The sequence below is a fragment of the Ursus americanus genome, chromosome 20 (genome assembly GCF_024610735.1).
Source record: "Ursus americanus isolate L20-20 chromosome 20, mUrsAme1.1.p, whole genome shotgun sequence".
Taxonomy (NCBI): domain Eukaryota; kingdom Metazoa; phylum Chordata; class Mammalia; order Carnivora; family Ursidae; genus Ursus; species Ursus americanus.
The window spans coordinates 54041219-54064318 of record NC_142146.1 but is presented as its reverse complement, the minus strand read 5'-3'; the positions used below and the strand labels follow the sequence as shown (position 1 = coordinate 54064318).

The following is a 23100-nucleotide window of genomic DNA, read 5'->3' as shown; positions in this document are numbered from 1 at the left end:
CTTACCTGGCCAATTGTCTCCTCAATCTAAATATGTCCCAAACTGAACTCACCCTCTTCCAAACCACCCTCACCTCACAATCAAACCAGCTCCCATTCTCAACTTCTCTGTCTTCATCAAAGGCACCACAACTCTCTCAGCTCCTAAGATGCAGATCTTCAGTCACCTTTGCCTCTCTGTCTCCTTCAGCCCATTAAGGTACTGAAATCTTTATTTATGGAGACAAAATCAGGAAATGATCTACAAAACTGGAAGAAAAAGAAAAGTGCTACCACAAAAAAAAAAAAAAAATAGTCTGAATATTAAAATATCGGGATTTGTCAACTATTACTACGGTTTGAAGACAGATATTTGTAAGTATATGCTGTGTAAAGATCCAGATGTGTGGCTATCATACACATCCAATTACTGTCTCCTCCATTTTAGAATTTCTTATCTTCATAGGCACCCCCTCCGGCCTACTCACCAACACCACCGTTCTAGTTCAAGCTTTCCTCACCTCACACCTTAACAAATCTTGCCCCTCTTCTCATCCACTTTGCCCATCAACCTCTAAAATCAACCAGTGCTTCAAATTTATTTTACCATTCACTTGCCCAAAGACCTTCAATGACTCTTCAAACTCCTTAGTCTGGCACATAATCTTTTTTTTTTTTTTTTTTTTTGCATATAATCTTAGAGTCCATTCTGCCACTGGGATTGGGAGCCCTTCTACCTTAGAAATATCCTCACAGTTCACAGATTGAAGGTGCCCATGCAGGTGTGAGATCAAGAAATGACTGGTAGACCCAACTCACATATATAGCTTCCTTCTTTATTCTCTTTCTCTCCTCTTATTTTTCTCCTCATAACTTTTCTTCTTTTCTACCACTTTTTTGTACTTCTTCACCTTCTTCTCTATGCCAATGGCACCAGCAGGAATTTCTAATCTGCAGTTATTCTAAGCACTAAAAAGACTGACCATTGTTCTAGTCAATAGTTCCTGGTAAGAAAGACTCAGATATGGGGTGCCTGTCTGGTGCAGTCAGAATAGTATGTGACTCTTGATCTTGGGGTGTAAAGATTACTTAGATAAATCAATAAAAACTTGGGGGAAAAAAAGGAAAGAAAGGAAGACTCAGACATAACCGAATGGAAAATGGAAGGAAGGAGATCTTAGCTGTGGAATAACCATGTATCCAAGCTTCTCATTGCAATCCTAAGACAAAGTCTGGAGTAAGGTCATACAAGCTCCCGTATCTGATGATGGAGGCCTCACTGAGGATAGAGAATATGCCTTGCTGCCCATTTATTCAGGAACACAGAAGAAGCATGAATATAACATCTCTCAGTATAGTTTTCTAGATTTGCCCTATATCTCATCAGAAGCTAGACAGAGTCCTCGGTTTTTTCCTCCAGTATAGATAAATATCACATGGAAAAAAACTCAATATAAAATAAAGGAATCTTGGGAAATTTTTAATATTATCTACCCCTCCCCCAACAAACCAAAGGTAGTTTTTCTTTACAGAGCCTGTAATTTGTTGGGTTAAAAAACATACTTTCTCTGCCTTTCATAAATTTCACATTTCAACTGTATTATTCTCCTCTTAGGCTGGATTTACATCTTCAAAGGAAAATGAATTTCCTTTCTCATTTCATAAAAACGTTCTATTTTTCACGGAAATGAAATATAACAAACAATTCTCACTGTACTCACAAATATCTAAAGTCCCAACCTGAGGTCTATGGGTTTCACCTAAAAATGAAATTGCTGTTGATCGCAGAGATATCATATACATACATACGATTCACACCTTTTTCCTTAGTCCTGATACTTTTTAGTCCTAAGAAGGAAGAATCACTTCAACTGATATCCAGGTATTTTTAAACTTGTCCGTTCCTCTATCTCTTCCTGAGTTGAAGGAAAATTGGGGGCTCTATGCAAAAGGCAAGACCATGTGTATTCTGACAGTGTAATCTTGTGAGAATGCAAAAAGCAGAGGGGAGAAAGATGACTTCTCAGTAACTGAGGAGTAGTGTTTACATTTAGGATTTCTCTTCCTTTCAGTTTTTAGCATATAGTTCAACACACTACCCTTCCTAGAAAAAAAAGGACCAGGACCCAAAATACTTATAACCTTCCATTGCTCCCATTATCAGTCCACTGGATTGAATGTAAAACCTCATTCAGAACCCTGCCCTAGGCAAAATGTAAAATGTTTGGTTTATTTTAGCAAAGCTCCCTTTCTGCATTCTTCACCCTTCCCCTTCTCTTTGATTGTAACTGTATATCCCAGGAATCTGGTGCTCCCTGCACAGCCCCTAGGAATAACTTCTAATGGTAGAATATTAAATATTATATTATGAGAATAGAAGGACACTTATTTATCGGAAGAATACTTATTACTAAGCACCAACTATGGACCACTCGGGCCTTCCTCAAAATATCAATCATTGTTCCTGGAAAAGTTCTGTAATCAAAATTTCTTGGTGTTTTTTTTCTTTTTAACACTGGATTAAACAGGTTTCTCAGAACATTTAATATGCTAATGAGCACCCAGGACTCTACAAGAGGCAGCTCTGACATACAGGGAATCCCAGACTTGTTGGACCAGCGCTATTTTCAATGAACATGTACTTGCTGCTCTGCAAAAGGGTTTGGAAGAAGCTGTGCTCGGAGAATTCAGAGAAAGCAGAGCGCATCTATGTTGGAGTGGAAGGATTAGAAACAGCCTCATGGGAGAACATTTGAGCCAGGTCCTAAGGATGGATACAATGTGACTGTGCAGAAATGGGAAGAAAGGCACAGATGCCAAGTGTGGGGCAGTCATGGCAGCACCTCTCCGATCACTCTGTCATCTGCCCTGCCCTGGGCTCTGGGCCGAACCTAGTCGGAGGCAGATCTATTGTTCAGACCGTACCAGGCCCGAGGCAGGCATGAAGACACAGCTCCAAAGTGGAGGGGGAGCAATGAAACATTAGGGAGGAGAAAAGAGGCAACTTCCTGGTAGAAAGTTGTGAGCTAACTTCCCATCCTCCCCTACTTCCTTCCAAATATTTCCTTATTTAACTCGCTTTGGTCTAAGCAAGTTAATACATCTTGCCAGTTGCTGTTTTTAAATGACAAATCCTTTTCTATGTATCTATAAACAAAGTTTCCCAAATGTGTAAACTATACTAGTGCCCCACTTTGTTTCAGATGTAGAGATCTGCATGTCAAGTTTTCAAACATTATCGCTTTCTAGCACAAAGGAGATACACTGTGTGTAGATAATTCCAATAAATCAAAACCATGCCCTTCACTTCTGAATCTCTCAGGCAGGGATTATTAAAGAAAAATACTTTTGAATTTCAAAATAAATATTTGTCTTAAATGTATGCACGCAGTTAACCAATGGGCTAAATTTGCTCTAGAAGTATGAAAAGAAGGGTGCCTGGATGGCTCAGTTGGTGAAGCGTCCAACTCTTGATTTCAACTCAGGTTGTGATCCAGGGTCATGAGATCGAGCCCCACGTGGGCTCCCCCTCAGTATGGAGTCTGCTTGAGATTCTCTCTCCCTCTCCTTTCCCCCTGCCCCTCCCCCTGCTCACACACGCTCTCGTACTCTTTCTAAAATAAATAAATAAATCCTTAAATAAATAAATAAAACTAAGTGTGAGGAGATAAGGAGTACTTGTTAGTATTCGTAGAACAGTGCTAAAAAACCCACTTCAATGTATATTTACTGAAAAACAACAAGAAACTTGGAAAATGTAAAAAAAGAAAAAATAGGCAAAGAAAAAAATTGAAACTACCATGAGATAACTACTATTTAATAATTTCTTTAAAACTAAATTTTGAGGAATGCCTGGATGGTTCAGTCAGTTAAGCGTCTGCTTTCGGCTCAGGTCCTGGAATTGGGTCCCACATGAGGCTCCTTGCTCTGCAGGGAGTCTGCTTCTCCCTCTGCCTGCTGCTCCCCCTGCTTGTGCTCGCTCTCTCTCTCATTCTTAGACAAATAAATAAAAATCTTTTTAAAATAATAAAAATAAAAATAAATTTTGATCATTTAAAATAGATTTTATAAAGTTGGGGTAAAACATCCACAACATGAAATTTGCTCTCAACTATTTTTAAGTATACAGTTCAATGACATTACGTGTACAAAATCGATTTTCACATCCAGAAAACTTGGGTTTCTCAGGCCAGGTCAGAAGAGCCATTTGGCCCTTAAACAACAGCAACAAAAAAACTATTTATTGATAATACATAGGGGGACAAAAGAAATATCCTCACAGAATACTTAAGTAACATCTTAATAAAAACTTCGATCCTTAAAGGGAAATGGTACATGAATAAGAGGCGTTATAAACATCATCTACTTTCTGACAAGGTTGGCAAGGACCTTCTCACATTCGGGTTTCTTCACTTCCTGCTAAATACAGCCATGTGCTAGAGGTGCAGAGCCCTAATTCAGCATTTGCTATCTGTACTCGGTGTTAGAGATCCTGGCAAGCAGCCCGGTTGCTGAGGTCACACACCAAGCACTGCTGTAAGGCCACGCTTGCCCAGCAGCCTTACGCTTCCAGGAAAAGGACAACGGCCTGATCTTTGCACACACCTCTCAGAATCTCATAGGTTGGGTGTGGGGGTCCATAGGAACAATCTGTCAGGCTTTTCCTTGGAAAATCAAGCAGTGCCTAACTACATAGCCAGAGAACCTCTCAGCCCCAATCATTTCAAAACAGCAAGTGTAAAGGAGACTTTTTCTAAAACCACACCCACAACTTCAGCCCAGGTGCTCTCCTCCCAGAATGCATGCCTCTGAGTCTTCCTGGTATAAAGCAGAGATGTTGTCTATTTTGCTTTATTTAGAAAGAAAAAGAAACAACAGTTTAAATTCCCTGCCTAAAGTCACCTGGAAATCACAGTGACAATAGGAAAGGGACAATTAAGAAGGATCAAATTCTTTTTTGGCCCTGTTAATGCGCACACTGTCTTTAAGGAAGAAGAGGAGAAAGGAGGGGAGAAAGCATAGTTCTTGGCAGCAAATCAAAGGCTCACATGTTCATATATATTTGGATTAAGTGCCCAGTACTTAGGCTCAAAGACAAACTATCTTTAGGCAGCTGAGGAGCACTGAAAGCATCAGAAGAGTGAGCTAGAAAAAAGTGTCCTCATCAGGGTCTGAAGCAAGGGCCAGCTTTGGAGGAACCACAGCAGTACCACAGTCCAGGGGAACCTGGTCTGGGACTGAAGTGATAAGATGATGCCTGCTCGGTGCCAACCAAGTGCCCAGCATGTCCTCTGCCCATCTGCAGACAAGCCTGTTGCAATCCTTTACAGCTCTTGACAGGCTTCACGAATAATCAAGAATTCTCATTTGCTATGATCCTATAAATGCAAGGAACAGAGTCACAACCCTGAAACCCCGAAGAAGCTGAGGCTTTAGAGAAATAAAGTAACTTTGGGATGCCTGGGTGGCTCAGGTGGTGAAGTGTCTGCCTTCAGCTCAGGTCATGATCCCAGGGTCCTGGGATGGAGCCCCACATCGGGCTCCTTGCTCAGCAGGGAGTCTCCTTCTTCCTCTATGGTCTGCCTCTCTCTCCCCGCCCTCTCTCTCTCTCTCAAATACATAAATAAAATCTTTTAAAAAATAAAAAAAATAAAGTAACTTCTCCTGAGGTTCTCAGGTAGAAGCCACACAGCCAGGATTCAGAACCAGGTCCATTGAGCTCTGAAACCCAGGCCTTTTCCACTCTTTCTCTGTTCTTGACTCCCCAGAGGGCACAGTTTAGAAAGTCCAATTTAAGCTCATAAAGAGAAAGATCTTATATTAAAATGGGAGTTGGCAAACATTTTCTGTAAAAAAAGAAAAAAAGTGAATATTTTAGGCTTTGTAAGCTATGCCGAATATTCATTTTTATTTTCTCTTATAACCCTTCAAAAACATAAAAACCATTCTTAGCTCCTGAGGCTATACAAAAACCAGCCAAGGCCCAGTGTGCTGAGCCCTGTGTTAGAACACAGGATCCAAGCAAAGCTCAGTGATTCTGATGGATGAGAACTGTGGCACTGACTCAATGTCTTAATTTACCAAGGTGCTTTTGCTTCAGGGTGGGGAGAAAAGAGGAAGCTAGGAGAGAATCAGTACCCAACCTAGTTACTTAATATACATTCTATTATTAAGTGTAAAGAATAACAGTCTCTTACTTGAACTCCTTCATTAGAGTAGTTGTAGAAGCTATCCTGCATTTATTTCATTTATTTCTTCTTTCCATATCCATGCCTTTGCCTATTCCAAGTTAGGCATTAATCTGTCACTGAAAAACAATTCTTTCTGCAGTCTAATTAAAACTGACTATTTCAGAGGGCCATAATATAATGAACAGAAACGTAGGTAGATTTGAGCTGACCATGGGCTCTTTCAATATGACCAAGGGCCTCTGGGGTTCTGCTATTTGAAATTATAGAAAATATTTTCCATTCACTTTATGACACTTGTAAAACAGGCTTTTGAACACTCCCTGCAACTTAAAATAACCATCAAGTCGACCTAACAGATGTTGCAAACTGGATCCAGTTCATCAACACTAGAGCACATAATGAAATGCATTTCAAATGACATTCAGATTTTGCTATGCAAGGCAAAATCATGTACAGTTTATGACCTCCTTAATTGTCTTAGATACTGAACTTGCAACCAGGATTTGCTCTCAGACCCTCCATAAAGCATACACTAGTCCTGTGCCCTGTCAATTGGCTGGCTAACCTCTGCCTTGGTCTGGGCAATACAACCTTAGTGCCAAGTCCAAGTGTTTCTGGTTAAAGTATTTTCAACTCTGCTGATTCATGCCCAGCTGCTTGGTAACTACAGACTGGAAGCAGAAGATGGCCACTAGGGACCAATTTAACAGCAACAAATGTTATTTTCACTGTTAAGCTAAACAAGTTGGAAGCCAGAAGGCGACAGATTCCAAAGACTGGTACCTTATCTCATAAGCCTGTGTGTAGAACCACGTAGCCCATTCTACAGATAAATAAATACAGGCCAATTTTAATCACAGGAACAGCTAGCAAATTGGAACAAGAGTGAGAGCAATTAAAATGCTCCCTTCTAGGATTTTGCTCCCTTTGTCCAACTGCATAATCCCCTCCTGTGAAACACAGGGCAGTCAGGAAAAAGAGCTCGCCTAAGACCTACTAACGCAGATAAACAAAGACTGGAGAAAGTGACCAACTGAAAAAGCCAATAACATGGTGCAGTCAAGAAAGGAAAGTGCTTCCTTGTGTACAAAGGGCATGGCAATTTCAGTCATAATGAAGACACCAAGCAGAGAAAGGGAAGGAGTCAGAAGTGAGCTCCTCCCAAGGACTTGTAAATGCGCTAGGCATTTTACATACAGTACATGATATAATCATCATTAACTCATAAGATAGGAAGTAGTACCCCCATTTTACAGATGGAAAAACTGAGCCTCGCAGAGAAACTTACCCAAGATCACACAAGTAGGAAGTGCCAGGGCTGGCATTTGAACTGAGTCTGTCTGGGACCAAACCTGCCCTTTCATTCCATCAGACTTTGTCACCCACAGGAGTAGACAACATTCAGGAGGAGTCAGACAGACAAGTTGTATTGGTAAGCAGCAGGTCTCCAAGCTCAGGCCAGGAATCCACTGTCCCAGGAGAGAGACAGCAAGTACAAGCCAGGACACAAGTGCCATAGGAGCAAATGACATCATACTTGGCACCAATAATCTTCCCAAAGTCAGTTCCCAAGGCCCAGCACTGTCAACATGAAGCTAGAAACCAGGGCACCAAGCAGGGAAGGAGGAGAGCTGAGACTCAGTTGGCACTATGGGAGTCCAGAGGGGTCACCTGTCTTGACTCCAGGTAACCTGGACTCCACTGACTAAGAGGCTGAAGCTGTTTAAATATTGTCCATCTTGGCTCCATATTGGTCCAAGAACTAAAGTTGAGTCTTCAGATTAGAAACGTGGCATGGTGAAGAAGAGGAAGTAGAGGCTGGGGTTATTAGGTAGAACTGGCCATTTTTTACTTCAGGGCCACAGCAAATACCATCAACTCACCTTTCCATCCGTCATGTTGATAACCTTCATCGAAGGCCAGATCTCCACAATCAAAGAACAGAGTGAATCAGGATACTAATCTAAGCAAACTCAAGAAAAAAGAAGTATTTTTTGCCAGAATTAAATCAGAATTTTGTATTTCCAAACACAGGAGCCTCGTGCTGGCAGAGCTGGGCCAGGGGAGCAGATTCTGGGAAGAACACTGGTGCCAGGCACAGCGACATTAGCAGCTGGCATCCCTCCCCTGCCCTTGTTGCCAGTACTCTCACCCTTCTGTGGGCCACTGCCTACCACTTCTTCACCTAAGTCATCCAAGCAAATGTATGAAGCCAGTCCCAGACCATGGGAGGCAGAAGGGAAGGCAGCTGGCCGCAGAAGGAGTCAGCAGAAGGACAGGTGTCCAGGAAGCAGAAAATGCCTCCAATGGCGACCTTCCTCTCCTCTCCGGAAAGATGGAACTGCTCTACAAATATGGGACGGGGCGGGGGGGGGGGGGGAGGCAGGATTTCAAAATTCAACACCTGATTCACTAGGCTACGACTGAAGAGAGATCCAGCTAAGTGTGCCAGGCTGACTAGGTGATTAATCAGTCACCTTCTCTGCCCTATGATGGAACACACTGTGTCAAGACATGAAATTCTATCCCAGGTGTCCTCAGGTCCCTGAAGGTGACACCCTGGCTGGGCAGAGCTTTGGGTCTGGCCCTTCTGGGCTAGCTACCTCTCTCTCCAGGACAAATAATGCTCTTGCTCCTGGTCTGGGAATGAGCCAGCCGGGGTGGGACTGGAAAATGAGGCCACAGCTCCTGGCCAGGGCTCCCCCAGGCAGCTCCTGCACCTCTCCAGTAGCCCAGCATCTCCCCCACCCTCCTCCCATAAGGAGAATCCCTGTGAAGAGAGGTCAGAACAACCGGATCCCTCCCTTCTAGGCTCTGTTAGCCCAAAGAGGAAAACAAAAGTAGAGTAAGCAGGAAATTTCTAGAAAAGCTAAAATACTACAGCAATAAAGTACTATTGCTAGAGTCAATCTAGATAAATCAGCTTTCCCAGTAAGATAAATGGGAAGTTTTAAAAAGATATTTGCTTCAGACACAAAAGATTAATTGGAAGAGATCTTCTAATCATAGAGATAAAAGAAATCTCAAGAAGTTATCCAGTCAGACAGAGAGTAGCCAATCTTCATAAAAATCTCCTCAAAAAGAGATCACACAGTTAATACCACTAAGAGTCTTTATAAACAAGAAATGATTCTTTAGACATAAATCCCTAAAACTCCCTTAATTTTAAACCAAATGCCTACTACCTCATTCTCAGTGGAGACAAAAATAACCATCCACAAAAAAAAGTGCCCATGCAGAAATTCTTTTGCCTCAGTCTATTCTTCTCCGACATAAAGACAATCCCAAGTCATAAATGTTTCCTCAATTCTTTCACTATTTCCTTTCTTTTTTTGCTGAGACCTCTCCAAACTAATCATGAGCTCAGGACTGATCATTTAATTACCAGACAATGCAGCTGGTGATAGCTTTCACCAAGTTAAAATGGCTTTGATCCCAAGTGTGTTTTCCACACGACACCAATTAATGTTTTGGCTTTGTCTATTTTCCAACTAGCAGTTCCAATATAAAACAAAAAAGAATATGCAGAAAAGAGAAGCAGTTGGTACTGGAAACTCAACAAATGCCTGAGCTAATTTGTAGAGTGACTGAAAAATAATTCACTTGAATTGTAAATCAAAATGCAGCAACGTGGAAAATGGCACATGGCTACACAACATAAACTACCAAAATTATAAAAAGCTGTTAATGTACTGCACCTGACATTGCTGTTAGCTACCATTACACCTTGCAACATTATTTGACCGTTGTAAGAGGAACTGTTTCTTGAAAATAGGTTCCTACTTATTTAAAGGCCCAGCTGCTGCCAAAGTTAAGTAAAAATGTTCATCCCAGAAGAACTCTCTTAAAATCATCACGAAATGTTCTAATCCCAAGCTAAAATCATGGCAAATTTCTTTAGATTACCCTAGTCAAACATCTTAGACCAGTGGCTCTCAAATGCACATTGGAACCACCTAAGGAACCGTATGAACTACTAATTCTGGGACCCCATTCTCAGATTCTGATACAATTGGTCTGAGGTGAAGCGTGGATACTGAGATTGTTTAGAACTTCCTGGATGATTCTACGGTACAGCTAAGGTGGAGAAGCCACTGCCTCACACAATGTTAAGCCTATCAATTAATAATACTGTATTGTAAGATTACCGTGAGCCAAGAATTGTGATTGACTGAGTAAAAGGAAAGTAGGACAGACTCTGCCTTCAAGGCCCTCAATCTAAGGGAGAGAAAGACATGTAACTCAACAGTTGCCACACAGTGTGCTAAGTGCTACGACCAAGGCACAAAGAACAGTAAAGGGGGCCTGGGGGAGGGGTATCTAACATGAACAGGCAGAGAGGGAGTGGTAGCTTCTCAAATACCATGACCAAGCTGAGTCTTGAAGGCTAAGTAAGAGTCAGTCTACCATGAGGAGAAAGCAGGGAAAGGCATCACAAGAAGAGAGATTAGAATGTGCAAAAGCCCAGAAGCTGGGGAGGACGACCCTCTCCTTAGTGTTCTGCAAGCTGTTCTTTTACAGGTAAAGCAGATAAGGATATGAATACAAGAGGGCAATAAGGCTGGAGGGGTTTTCCAGGGTGCCTAGAGGGCCCCATGGATAATATACTTGAACCAAGTACTCGGAGTGTAAGCAGCAGCTAGTATGGCAGACCGCCCAACCCAAGGGGTGGGGGGCTGTTTCTTCTTAGCTCCAGCCAATGTGAGAATAAAGGCTCAATACTGACACATCTTCCAGATTTTCAAGGGATGCTGAGAATCTGGTCCTTATGTGAAATCTACAGGTTTTTAAATGCTGAGCAGGACAAATAAACATATCTACAGGCCAGATACTGCCTATGGGCTTCAGGTATGGGCTATATCTTTTCATTACATTATGAAAAATTACTGAGGGATTTGATCGTTTTTTTTAAAAAGATTTTATTTGCAAGCAATCTCTACATCCAACGCGGGACTCAAGCTTACAACTCTGAGATCAAGAGTCGCCTGCGCCGCCGACTGAGCCAGCGCGCACGCGCGCCTTACTGAAGGATTTTAAAGGGAAGAAGAGGGTAGTGTCCAATTTAGATTTCATTATGTTTTCCAATATGAAATTGAACTGCAGTGCTGCAGACAGCAATCTGACAAGTCCACCAGCACAAAGCTTTACCCCCACAGGAATGACAGTCAAGGTACCACTGTTCTGAAATTAGGCCTCTACTTTTTCATTTCTCAGATTTAATACAGGACCTTCTGACTTTTAACTGTAGGGAGAAAAAAACAATCTGGCAAATATTAAGATGTAGGTAAAGACTACACTTACTAGGCTTCAAGGTGATATAAATTACAGTCAGATTTGAATAACATATGCCGCTGGAGTACAGAGGTAATAATAAACAAAAAATCACAGATGACCTGCCAAACTGAGCTAGGGCGCTAGGCCCTGGGCAGTGATCCTCTGCGGGCTGGGAACACAGCCGGCTGCCCAAGCAGGGCAGCTGGACTGGATGGGGTGGAAAAGCCAGATGCCAGGAGAAGGTCACCCGGTCCCCAGAGAGAACTTTGCTTCTTCCATTTGGGCCCTTCCCCAATCTCCTCCCCAAGGTCAATTTCCCAAATGTAAAGGAGGAGGCAGATCCCTTACACATGATGATCAGTTGCCAGGTAATGTAAGGGCCAACTGCAAATGTGAATTCTCTGCACCCTCTCTAGCAGTTGGTACCTATTTAAAGTCACAAGGCAAAGCCCCATGCATGGCAAAAAGAGCGCTTACGGAAGATCCTCCAAGACACCTAGAACACGTGGCTTAAGTTTGGCAGAGGAGTGTTTCACAAATACAGTTGTCCATAAACAAAATACAGGAACAACAACATTTGTATGACCTCACAGATTCGATTAGGAGAAAAAAAATCCTAAATCAAAAACTGAGCAGTGGTAAGGGACGCATCATAGATACACAGCTACACCTGTTTCTCAAATCAAATAAATGGGCAGAAGTACTGTCCAAAGAAAGACAGACTATTCTGTAGAGAGCTACCTGGTTGATTTTTTTCTTCAAGTTTTAACAAAAAGAAAAAACATATCATTACTATGTCTGGTAAAATGCCTGGAGTCTCTGCATGCCATTTCTAATTTTAGATATGGAAATGGGATTCTCTCAGGCATTCTGACTTTCAAAGAGGGGTTGTTGAACTGCGAGATATAGAATCTCTGAAAGCTTGAAATTATACAATAACATTTATAATTCAGCGAAAACAATTGTCCTCTCTTTCATAAGGAAGAAGTTATTTAAATTACATTTAACAATCCCTATGCTGAGTCTCTCAAATATTTTTAAAGATTAAATATTAAATTCAATATTACATAAACTCAAAAAAAGATCTCTAAAGGCAGAGAAGGGAAAATACCTTTGAATATGAAGGCTCAGCTTAATTCGAAAAATTGTTCTCCATCCATCAATTGTCATGCATAATTAAATAGCTAAATAAGGAAATAATAGCAGTGAAATCATTAGAAGAGGGTTTTTTTTTTCAGTGAGACAATAGTCACCTCAGGGAACCCATAAAGCCTGTATTAGAAAGGATTGTATGTTAGAATATATCTTATCTAAACTTGTCTGCCATACTGTTTTCATTTTTCCTTGACACAGAAACTAATATTTGTGCAAAAATTACCAGTGGTTTCTTTAAAGTATGGGACAAGTTTTTAATTTTTAAAATTTTTATTGAAAGAAAATATAACTTTGATTAAACAAATCATCAGATGCTGGAAAGGGTTGGTCTGGCAAGGAATGAGGCCTAGATTAATGGTACCACACAGGAAAGAAGGAAAATAAGCATGTGCCTGCCTACTGGGGCAGACGAGAAAAACAAACCAAAAACCCCAACTCTTTGTATTTTGTATTATTCCTGATTTAGCTTCTGAGTAGCACCCTAAATTTCTCCCATGCATATTTTACACTGAGTGTTGAGTTATCCCCAGGGTTTGCTTTAATGCTGCAGCCAGACCAGCTGGCAAGCTCGGTTTCTTCTATTCACCTGTGTAAGATTTCTGAAAAATCTAGGCATCTTGCAGTTACTTCATGGAGGGAATTTTGCCATTCTCTTTCTTAACAGAGTCCATATTCTACCTCCAAAGAGCCTATGCAACCACACCAGCGTGATGAGTAGTGAGATTTTTTTCATTTAAAATTTTTTTGAATTGTACTTTTTTAACCAGAACTCTGTATTTGTTACTTTTAAAAGGGACATTGCCCCAGCAGGACTATTGCTTTTGTTGGGATAAAAGTGAGATTTAAACTCAGGTCTCTGTGACTTTCCAAAACCATACCATACCACACTGTCTTTCTATCGTAACTTTATTAGGCACATTTATCATTTGTGCACCTTCTTGTATCTGTATTTCTTTTTTTTTTTTTAAGATTTTATTTATTTATTTGACAGAGAGAGACAACCAGCGAGAGAGGGAATACAAGCAGGGGGAGTGGGAGAGGAAGAAGCACGCTCCTACCGGAGGAGCCTGATGTGGGGCTGGATCCCAGAACGCCGGGATCATGCCCTGAGCTGAAGGCAGACGCTTAACGACTGTGCCACCCAGGCGCCCCTGTATCTGTATTTCTGTACCTATATTTGCACCTGTTTTCTGAGATGCATCTGCGGCCCATGTGCTCCTCTACAGGAATGCTGTGAGGGCTGAATGAGAACAGGGCTCAGTAAACCCTAGTGCCTTTCCTATCTTTTAAGACCCGATTGCCTACCTTTTTAAAAAGCAGGAATTCTAACAGAGCAGATTTTTGCCTGCATAGGATCACAATGGTATCTTTAAACCCTGATTCTGAAGTCTGGTTTGCAGGTTTCTAGCCACTAGCTTAATGGCATACCACAGCCTAGCCACATCATGACCACATCCTTCCCTACTAATCACATGACGGAGCACTGTCACAGATCCCAGAGAATGCCTGGAGTGGGGTTGGGGACCCTGGGTAAGAGAAAGTAGAGCAAAACCATGAGGGCAGAATTGTGAGAAAGCTACAGCTTTTGAAACATTGTGGAATCAAAAAGACAAAGATGAGCCTTTCCAATTTACAGAATTGATTCAGGAAAGAGAAGTTTGTAGAGTTAATTCCTAGGACAAAACATCTAAGTAGGGTCCTGCTGGGCAGGACCCTGGTTAACCACCAAGATGCCTTCTATGAAGCTACAAAAAATATTTCTGATATCTCTGAAGCTGAGCAGGGCTGGTGGGGGTGGGGCGGTGGGGAGCTAGAATGGGGGAGGAGGTAGTGAGGGGGGTGGAGACTGGAGCTCGCATTCCCAGTGACCAAGGCAATGGATAGAAATAGCTCTAGCCCAGATTAGACAGTGGCTGGAAGTAGGAGAAAGTGGAAGGAGAGCTGGAAATGGCGTATAAACTCAAACTCTGTGTGACACTGAGCTAACCAGGATTAAGCAATGTGACTATCTACTTTGTAGAGAATATAAGACCCCAAATTCCCATACACTACGGAGAGTTAAATTTATCTCAGGCTGAGACACCGTGAGAGAGGAAAAATACTAAAAGAAAAATGCACTGGAGGAAATGGACAGTTTGGGGGGGAAAAAAAAAGCAACCTGCAAAGTCCCCTGAGTACAGCAAAGAGAGTACAAGTTACCTTGGCACAAACAGCCAGGCACTGCTCTGCGGAGGACTGTGCTATGCCAAGCTGCATCACAACAACCCAAGAACCCCTTGGCACAGGGGAACAAACATAGTTTGAATTATTTGCTGATGTACCTAAAACTCAGAAAACGTAGATGGTTCTGCTTTAAACACTCCTCATTGTGTGAACGGCTGTGGACGGGCAATCTTAGATCGGATAGTGTTATCCATCCCAGGGTGCCAGAAATAAAATATTCCTACTTCTCTAGCCCCACGGGATATAAAATCCACTTACTTAACAAATTTTGCTTTGTTCCAAGTGCAAAATGTCCTTCAAAGCAAAGGTTTTATTTTCATATTTCAGAGAAGACCGGCCCTAAAATGGATAAACCTCCTAGATAAAAATCATGAATGTTTGGGATGGTCTCGGTAGGTACGGTAAATAATGTGGTAAATATTTTAGCTTTTTCTCTTATCATTCATTATTCAAAGGACAAAAAAACCCTGCCGTATGAATATTAGTAAACATTTAATAAATCTCATCATTCCCACACTGAAAAGACTTATTTATAGGTCTATGTTTTCTCAAATAAATTATGAAAGCAAAGTATAACACTCTCAGAACAGGCAGTACTAAATAGAAAATGAAAAGCACTGTGCAGTCTTATTAAAAAAAAAAAAAGCCAGAAGTCATGAAACAGCTCATAAAAAAATTGCTTATCAAAGTTTGCTTTAAAAATTGTTTAAACTGTTTATCATTCTTCCATACCTGAAATAAAAAGATAATATGTGAAAGCCATAGAATTCATAAGGATACCAGATTTTCCTGTTCTTTGAATGCTTTATTAATCCAAAGGGGGCCAGGTACAGAAACAGAGGTAAAGCACAAATAGAGCAGAAATAAAACAGCATCTTAGGTGAGGTTTTAAAGATTCATGGCAAGGGGCACCTGGGTGGCTCAGTCGGTTAAGCATCTGCCTTCAGCTCAGGTCATGCCTGGGATTGAGCACCAAGTCCTCCTCATAGTCAGGCTCCCAGAGCAGCGGGGAGTCAGCTTCTACCTCTCCCTCTGCCGCCCCCATGCTCTCTCTCGCTCACTCTCTCTCTAATAACTAAATAAAATCTTTAAAATAAAAAAAAAGATACATGCCAAATCATTTGGCTGACAAGTGTAATTATCATTAGATTGCTAAAATTAAAATGACCACAACTCCAGTTGTTTAAATATTGCGTACTATTTAATATTTAATTTTCTTTTTAATTTTAATTTTCTTTTGACTTTAATTTTTTTAATTTAATTTAACTTTCAATATTTAATTTTTAAAAAGCAATTCAGATTTTTTTCCCCATAGTAGTCAACTGGTTTTTGATCACAAAATATCTCTTGACACCAATTTAGGTTATTAAGAAAATCTACCTCAGTATTTCATGTATGTCAACTTCTCCATAAAAAGAAAAAAGTACTGGGATTTTGACAATCAGCTGAAGGTCACAAAAAATTGATATAAGTAGAATATAGGACTCTCCCTGTTTTCCCAATCCACCACACAACAGTGACCTACAGATGGTAATGTTAATGATATAATTAGAAGTTCTCTAAAATTAAAACTGCATAAAGGAAAAAAGCCTCAGAAGCAATCATATTTTAATATAAAACAGTGAAGGCTAAAATTGGTCACTAAGTTGAATAGTATTTTGAGGCAATAACAATAAGGGACAATTTAAGTATTTTAACTATTTTTTAAATTCAATCCACATGTTTTTTCTTGAAAAACTCAAAAAATGTAGCATGAATAAAAAATAATATTAAGTAAATTAAAATAAATTAATTAATTAAATTAAATTAATATTATTTTTTATTCATGCATCTAACAAATATTTATTGAGTACCAAAAACAGGCCAAGTATTGTCCTAAGCACTGAGCAATATGGCAATTAGCAAAGAGTCCCTGTCCTTATGAGACTCCTATTCTAGTGGGGAGATAAAGACAGTACAGAAACAAAAATATGCCAATAAATGCTGAGTGGCATGGGAAAAAATAAGCAGGGCAAGGAAGTTAGGAAGTACCAAGAAGTGGACAGCAAGTCCTATTTCATATACAGTGGTCAGAGAAGGTTTTTCTTTTTTTTTTTTTTACATTTTATTTGTTTATTTATTTTTTAGAGAGACAGTGTGTGAGTGTGCCAGGGGAGGGGCAGAGGGAAAGGAGAGAAACAATCTTACGCAGACTCCACGGCCAGTGCAGAGCCCTCCCTACACGGGGCTGGATCTACCCTATGACCCAGCCATTGCACTACTGGGTATTTACCCCAAAGATACAGACGTAGTGAAGAGAAGGGCCATATGCACCCCAATGTTCATAGCAGCATTGTCCACAATAGCCAAAGCGTGGAAGAAACCGAGATGCCTTTCAACAGATGACTGGATTAAGAAGCTGTGGTCCATATATACAATGGAATATTACTCAGCTATCAGAAAGAACGAGTTCTCAACATTTGCTGCAACATGGACGGCACTGGAGGAGATAATGCTAAGTGAAATAAGTCAAGCAGAGAAAGACAAATATCATATGATTTCTCTCATCTATGGAACATAAGAACTAGGAAGATCGGTAGGGGAAGAAAGGGATAAAGAAAGGGGGGGGTAATCAGAAGGGGGAATGAAGCATGAGAGACTATGGACTCTGAGAAACAAACTGAGGGCCTCAGAGGGGAGGGGGGTGGGGGAATGGGATAGACTGGTGATGGGTAGTAAGGAGGGCACGTTTTGCATGGTGCACTGGGTGTTATACGCAACTAATGAATCATCGAACTTTACATCGGAAACCGGGGATGTACTGTATGGTGACTAACATAATATAATAAAAAAACATTAAAACAGAAAAAAAAAAAACCAGTCAGACACTTAACCTACTGAGCCACCCAGGTTCCCCCAGAGAAGGTTCTTTTGATAAGTGACATATGAATAGAGACCTGAAGGAAGTGAAGGAACAAGCCACGTGGATATCTGGGAAACATGTTCTAGGCAAAGAGAAGAGTGAATGCAAAGGCCATGGGGCATGAACACACTTGGGGTGTTGAGGCTTAGAAAAGATCGGAAGAGTGAGCATGGTGGGGAAATGGTGGGAAAGGAGGTCCTTTGTTTATTCTGGATAATCCAAATTATATGGAATTAACTGGTTTCAGTGGGGGAAGGATAAGAAAAGCAGGAAGGGAGAGTGAAAGGACAGGAAGCACATTTCACTGAGCTCCTACCAAGTACCTAATAAAAGACATTATCTCATTTTATCCACACTCCTATCCTATGAAACTGGTGTTCTAACACCTGTTTTACAGATGAGGCACAGAGAAGCTAGGAGACAGAGTTAGGAATGGGCATAACCAAATTTAAATACAGATCCTTCCAACTCCAAAGTTGGAGCCCTTAATCATTATGCTCCTCTGCTTCCCTGGGATAGCCAAAGGTACCAGCTATAAAAGGGAGAACATTCAAAATAAATGAGTCCCACAAAAGGAAAAATACAGTTACAAAGCTGATACTTCTGTGATCCCTCTATGTGTACATTCTACTCAGGGTTTCTTATTTTTTCAGATCACCCAAAAAAGACACTTAATGTGCTAATTGATGTAAAAGACACTTTCGAAAATTGAGGTTGAAAGGTAGATTCAGAAGCAAAGTAGCAGAGATGCAGCCCAAAAATACCTTCCACGGAGTCTAGGAAGCTCATTCTACCCCTTCCGCCAGGCCCACCCCTAACTCCAGCCCCTGGTCAGATGCAACGTCTTAACCTATCTTTTGGATATATATATCCAAAAGGAAAAGATGATGGGAGCAAAAGATGATGCTTGCAGGTTTTCTTTTGCTTTACTCCATTCTTTCATAATGGCATCTAAGCAAACAGCATGAACCTTTACCTAAGATGTACATAAGATGTTCAAAGAAAGTTGAAAAGATTTATTCTTTTAAGTATTCCCAGGCCAGGGTTTGCTAAACTCTCAGCTTTGAATTAGGAAGAGGTAGAGAGGAGGAATTCTGTTTCCCTAAAGGGAAACAACTAGTTGAAATCACTAGCACTGAGTACTGGTTAGCAAAACCACTCTGAGATCAAAGAGCTACAGACAAAAACTGCTGAGGGAACCCTGTGAAGCTTTACAAAGAGGTAAGTGGGGGAATGTTTGTGGTTTTCCTAAAAGTAGATAGGAATATAATTAAGCAGTGACAAGATAGTTTAAATTCACCTGGGGAAATGTACTTAACTTGTAAATATAATTTGGCTTACTTCAAAACTGTTCAATGTTGTGTCAAGATAAATTTGCTATACAAAGTTATTCATTACTGTTTTATCTTCTCAATGAAATCCTGAAACAGCATTAACAGGCACAAATAATGTCCCTGACTTTACAGCTGGAGAAAAGGAGGCTGGTGGTGATCCACAGCACTGCCTAGTTACACGTGACAGTCAGAACTGGGGTCTGAGGGTTGCCTTGCTAACTTTAGAGCAGCAGTTTCCACATAGGGTGATTTTTGCCTCCTGAAGGATATTTGGTCATGTCTGAAAACAGTTTTGTTTGTCATAGTCTGGGATGGGGTTGAGCAGGAGCCAAGGTTGCTGCTAAACACCCTACAATGAACAGGACAGCCTCCACGACACTGAAGGATTATCTAGCCCAAAAGGCCAACCGTATCTGGGTTGAGAAACCCTGATCTAAAGTTAATTAGAAAAAGAGCATATTTTTGGGATAGATGGATGGATAGATAGATAGATAGATAGATAGATAGATAGATAGATAGAGTTGGAAAAATTACTGGGGAAAACAATACTTATTGATGGATCAACATTTTGAAGATGAAAAGGTATAGCAATACATTACACAGTCTGCTGTTTGGGTGGGACTTGCCCATCCTCCGGTCCAGAAGTAACATTTCTTCCTAAAAGTGTTGTTCCCTGCATGGTAGGGTGAGGTTCACCAACTAACGTGCAAGAAGCAGCTTTTCTTTTCAGTTAGACATGGACCCAGTCAAGACAACCAAAACTAATCTACCAGGTTCAGCACTGCCTCAAATCAGATCATGTCACTATCACCCCCTGGGTTTCTTCCTTCCATAAAGTGGAGGTAACACTCTTGCTCTCAGAGGGTGTTGTTTGGATTAATCAGCCCATTAAGAACTGCATGTTTTATAATGAGCACAAAAGAGGCTAACTGTTTTTAGATGTTATAAATGATGCTTGTTGCTTAGAACAATTGAAAGAATAATATTATAAAGATGCAACTCAAACTACAAGGTGAACAACATATCTTCCCCCAATCCCAGACCAAATGCCTTTCAGTGAATATTCTGACTTAAAATTTCATATTATTTGCATGTGGCTGGAAGCTAGAGTTTTATCATGAAGACAGCTATTTGCATGAGGCCACCTGTCACAGTAGGGTTCTCAAATACTTTAGCCAACTCAGAATGTATTTTTCCTACTCACCAACTATCAGATTTAATATAGTGATCATCTTTTCTCTAAACAGTCCAACAAGTAATCTGACATCCCAGATCACAGAACCTGAATGTACATAACACATTAAAACAATTTTCCCATAAGCCAGAAGTTGCACCTTTCCAGATAAAAAACAAGGATAACAAAATCAGAATTCAACTTCTAAAATTAAACCTATATAAGAATTAAATTGCATGGAAAATAGCATGCACACCACTTTAATAAGCTGAAATTAAACAATGTGCACAACTACCGTACACATGGAAAGAAGCAGCTCTCACCATATTTCCTATCATAAAACACATTTGAAGGTGGGGGATGGGGGTGCGGGGGGTGGTTGGGAGAAGACTGATGGCTTTTTATTCAGCAAGGTTACCATAGGTTACCTCCCACTCCACAGATAGCAACTTGAGACAGAAACGGGTAAATGCGGCCCTTGAGTTATTACAGTCCCTCTCCTCAGCAGCGTACTCTCTCAATCTCAAACTATGGCCCCTCCAGTTCCCATCCAGCTCTAAGATACCATTTTTCTAGTACTTGAAAAAGGTTAACAGATTGTTAATAACCTACACATTTCAAATCTTTTCTCTTTCTATCAAAAATTCCTAAATCTTACTCCATGCTCAAGGAGGCAGAGCATAATCCCCCAGTCCTTAAGTGTGGGCTGCACACTGCTCCAAAGAGCACAATATGAAAAACGGGGAAGAAAGGGAAGAGTAACTTTACAATGATAAGCACTATCTAAAGTCAGATGACCCAGGTCGATATCAACAGTCATAAGTCAGGTTGACTATGTACCCTTGATATGATGTGGTAAGAATGGCACTTTAGCTCTATGGTCTTCTTCCCTAAAAAACGATAACCCCAATTTAATCATGAGAAAAACATCTGAAAAAGCCAAACTGAGAGACATTCCACAGTGAGCTTTCCTGGTTGGTAATCATCTATATCAATGTGCCTCAGGGTGATGCATTCTGAGGCCATGGAAGCTTCCCTTGTGGGACCCTCCCATACCTGGCCCTGTACATCACTTCACTGGCTGGTCTTGATTTGTATTCTTTATAATAAAACTGTAATCATAAGTATAGCACTTTCCTAAGTTCTGGGTCATTCCAGAGAATTACTGAACCTGAGGAATAGTTAGTGGAAACCCCTGAATTTATACAGCTCCTTAGTCAGAAACCCCGAAGCCTCCTGCTGATATATGAAATGAGAAGAGTCTCGTGTAGAACTGTTACCTCAACCTGTGAGTGTGCACTAACTCTGGGTGGTTAGCAGCAGAGTTGCTCTGCAACTAAAAATTTCATTTCTTAACAATGTATCAATATTGGTTCCTCAATTTTGACTAAGGTACCATACTAGTGTAAGATGTTAGTAAGAGCAGAACTGGATGTAGAACATGTGGGAACTCTCTGTACTATCTTTACAACTATTCTAAAAAATTTATTTTAAAAAATATACCTTTATCTTTAATCTAAGTTACCATCAAATATGAGTGATGTTCAGAACAAATTCGTTACTTATGTGGTCACATAACTTCGTATTATGCTACAATATCCCAAGAAGAGTTATCATAAACTAAATGTCACTAAGAAAAATAATTAAAAGTTAATTATATGAGCATATTACTTTAATCACCTCTCATTAGCTAACATAAAAATTAGTTATGTGTATTAGGCCTCACTTTGATTTTTAATCCACTTATTTCACTATATTAAGATAAGGCTCTCATTCTCATTCTCCCCAAAGGATAATATTATGTATATTATCTGGGTTCATGCTGAGATTAGACTATTACCACAACAGTTCAGCCATGATAATTAACACACATCCATAGATCTTAGGCTTCTGAGAAACTCCAAACTCCCCTCACACCAAACTCCAGATGCTGGCCTATGAGGTCCCTCAAGATCTGGCCCTTGTCTGAACAGTTCAGCCTTCTATTCCTGGAGCATAAGAAGCTCACTACCACCTTTCTCCTACCTGGTGCCTCTGCCTGGAACGTTCTACCTCCAGATCTTAACACTGCTGGCTCCTTCTTGTTATTCGGGTCTCAGTAAACTGTCACTTTATGCAAAAGGCCTTTCCTGTCCATCCAATCTAAAGAAGTACTTCTAACACTGGATTTCTATCTCTCCTGGTTTATGTTTGTTTTTGTTTTTTTTTATCACATTGCTAATCACCACCTGATATTTTCTAGTTTGTTTTTTATCTCTTTCCATCTATGCATCAGAACGCAAATTTCATAAGAACACAGACACTGCCTGCCTTAATCGTTGCTCTAAGGCCCCCTGGAACAGTGCCTGCAACAGAGCAGGTGCTCAATAAATAGTTTTTGAATGAACGAATGAAGTGGAACCAGACTTAAAGAAAATCATGCAATAAAACTAAATTATAAGCTATTAAGGGGAAAGGAATTAATTTATTATGAAATTTATTAGGGGCGCCTGGGTGGCACAGCGGTTAAGCGTCTGCCTTCGGCTCAGGGCGTGATCCCGGCGTTATGGGATTGAGCCCCACATCAGGCTCTTCTGCTATGAGCCTGCTTCTTCCTCTCCCAGTCCCCCTGCTTGTGTTCCCTCTCTCGCTGGCTGTCTCTATCTCTGTCGAATAAATAAATAAAATCTTTAAAAAAAAAAAAAGAAATTTATTAAATGCTAATTATGCTCCAGGTTCGTCAGATACATTATCTCATTAAATCTTCACAAAACCCTGCAAAGGACATATCATTATCCCCATTTACTATTTACAGAAGAAGGCTGGGAGAAGCCTAATAAGTAGTTCAATGGCAAAAGTAACATGACTTCACATTTCATTGACTCAAAGC

General features: G+C 40.5%; 1 protein-coding gene across 4 annotated transcripts in view; it reads right to left on the bottom strand.

The window, feature by feature from the left end:
- PPM1L (protein phosphatase, Mg2+/Mn2+ dependent 1L) overlaps positions 1-23100 on the bottom strand; it is a 289156-nt gene that overhangs the window by 232784 nt on the left and 33272 nt on the right. The window contains exon 1 of one of the 4 annotated variants that reach the window (XM_087870320.1): positions 8053-8487. The exons of 2 other annotated variants lie outside the window; for them this stretch is intronic. In XM_087870320.1, the coding sequence (XP_087726446.1) occupies positions 8053-8082 (30 nt within the window). In that variant the 5' untranslated portion in view covers positions 8083-8487. One more of the 4 variants, XM_087870324.1, reaches the window with a different exon arrangement.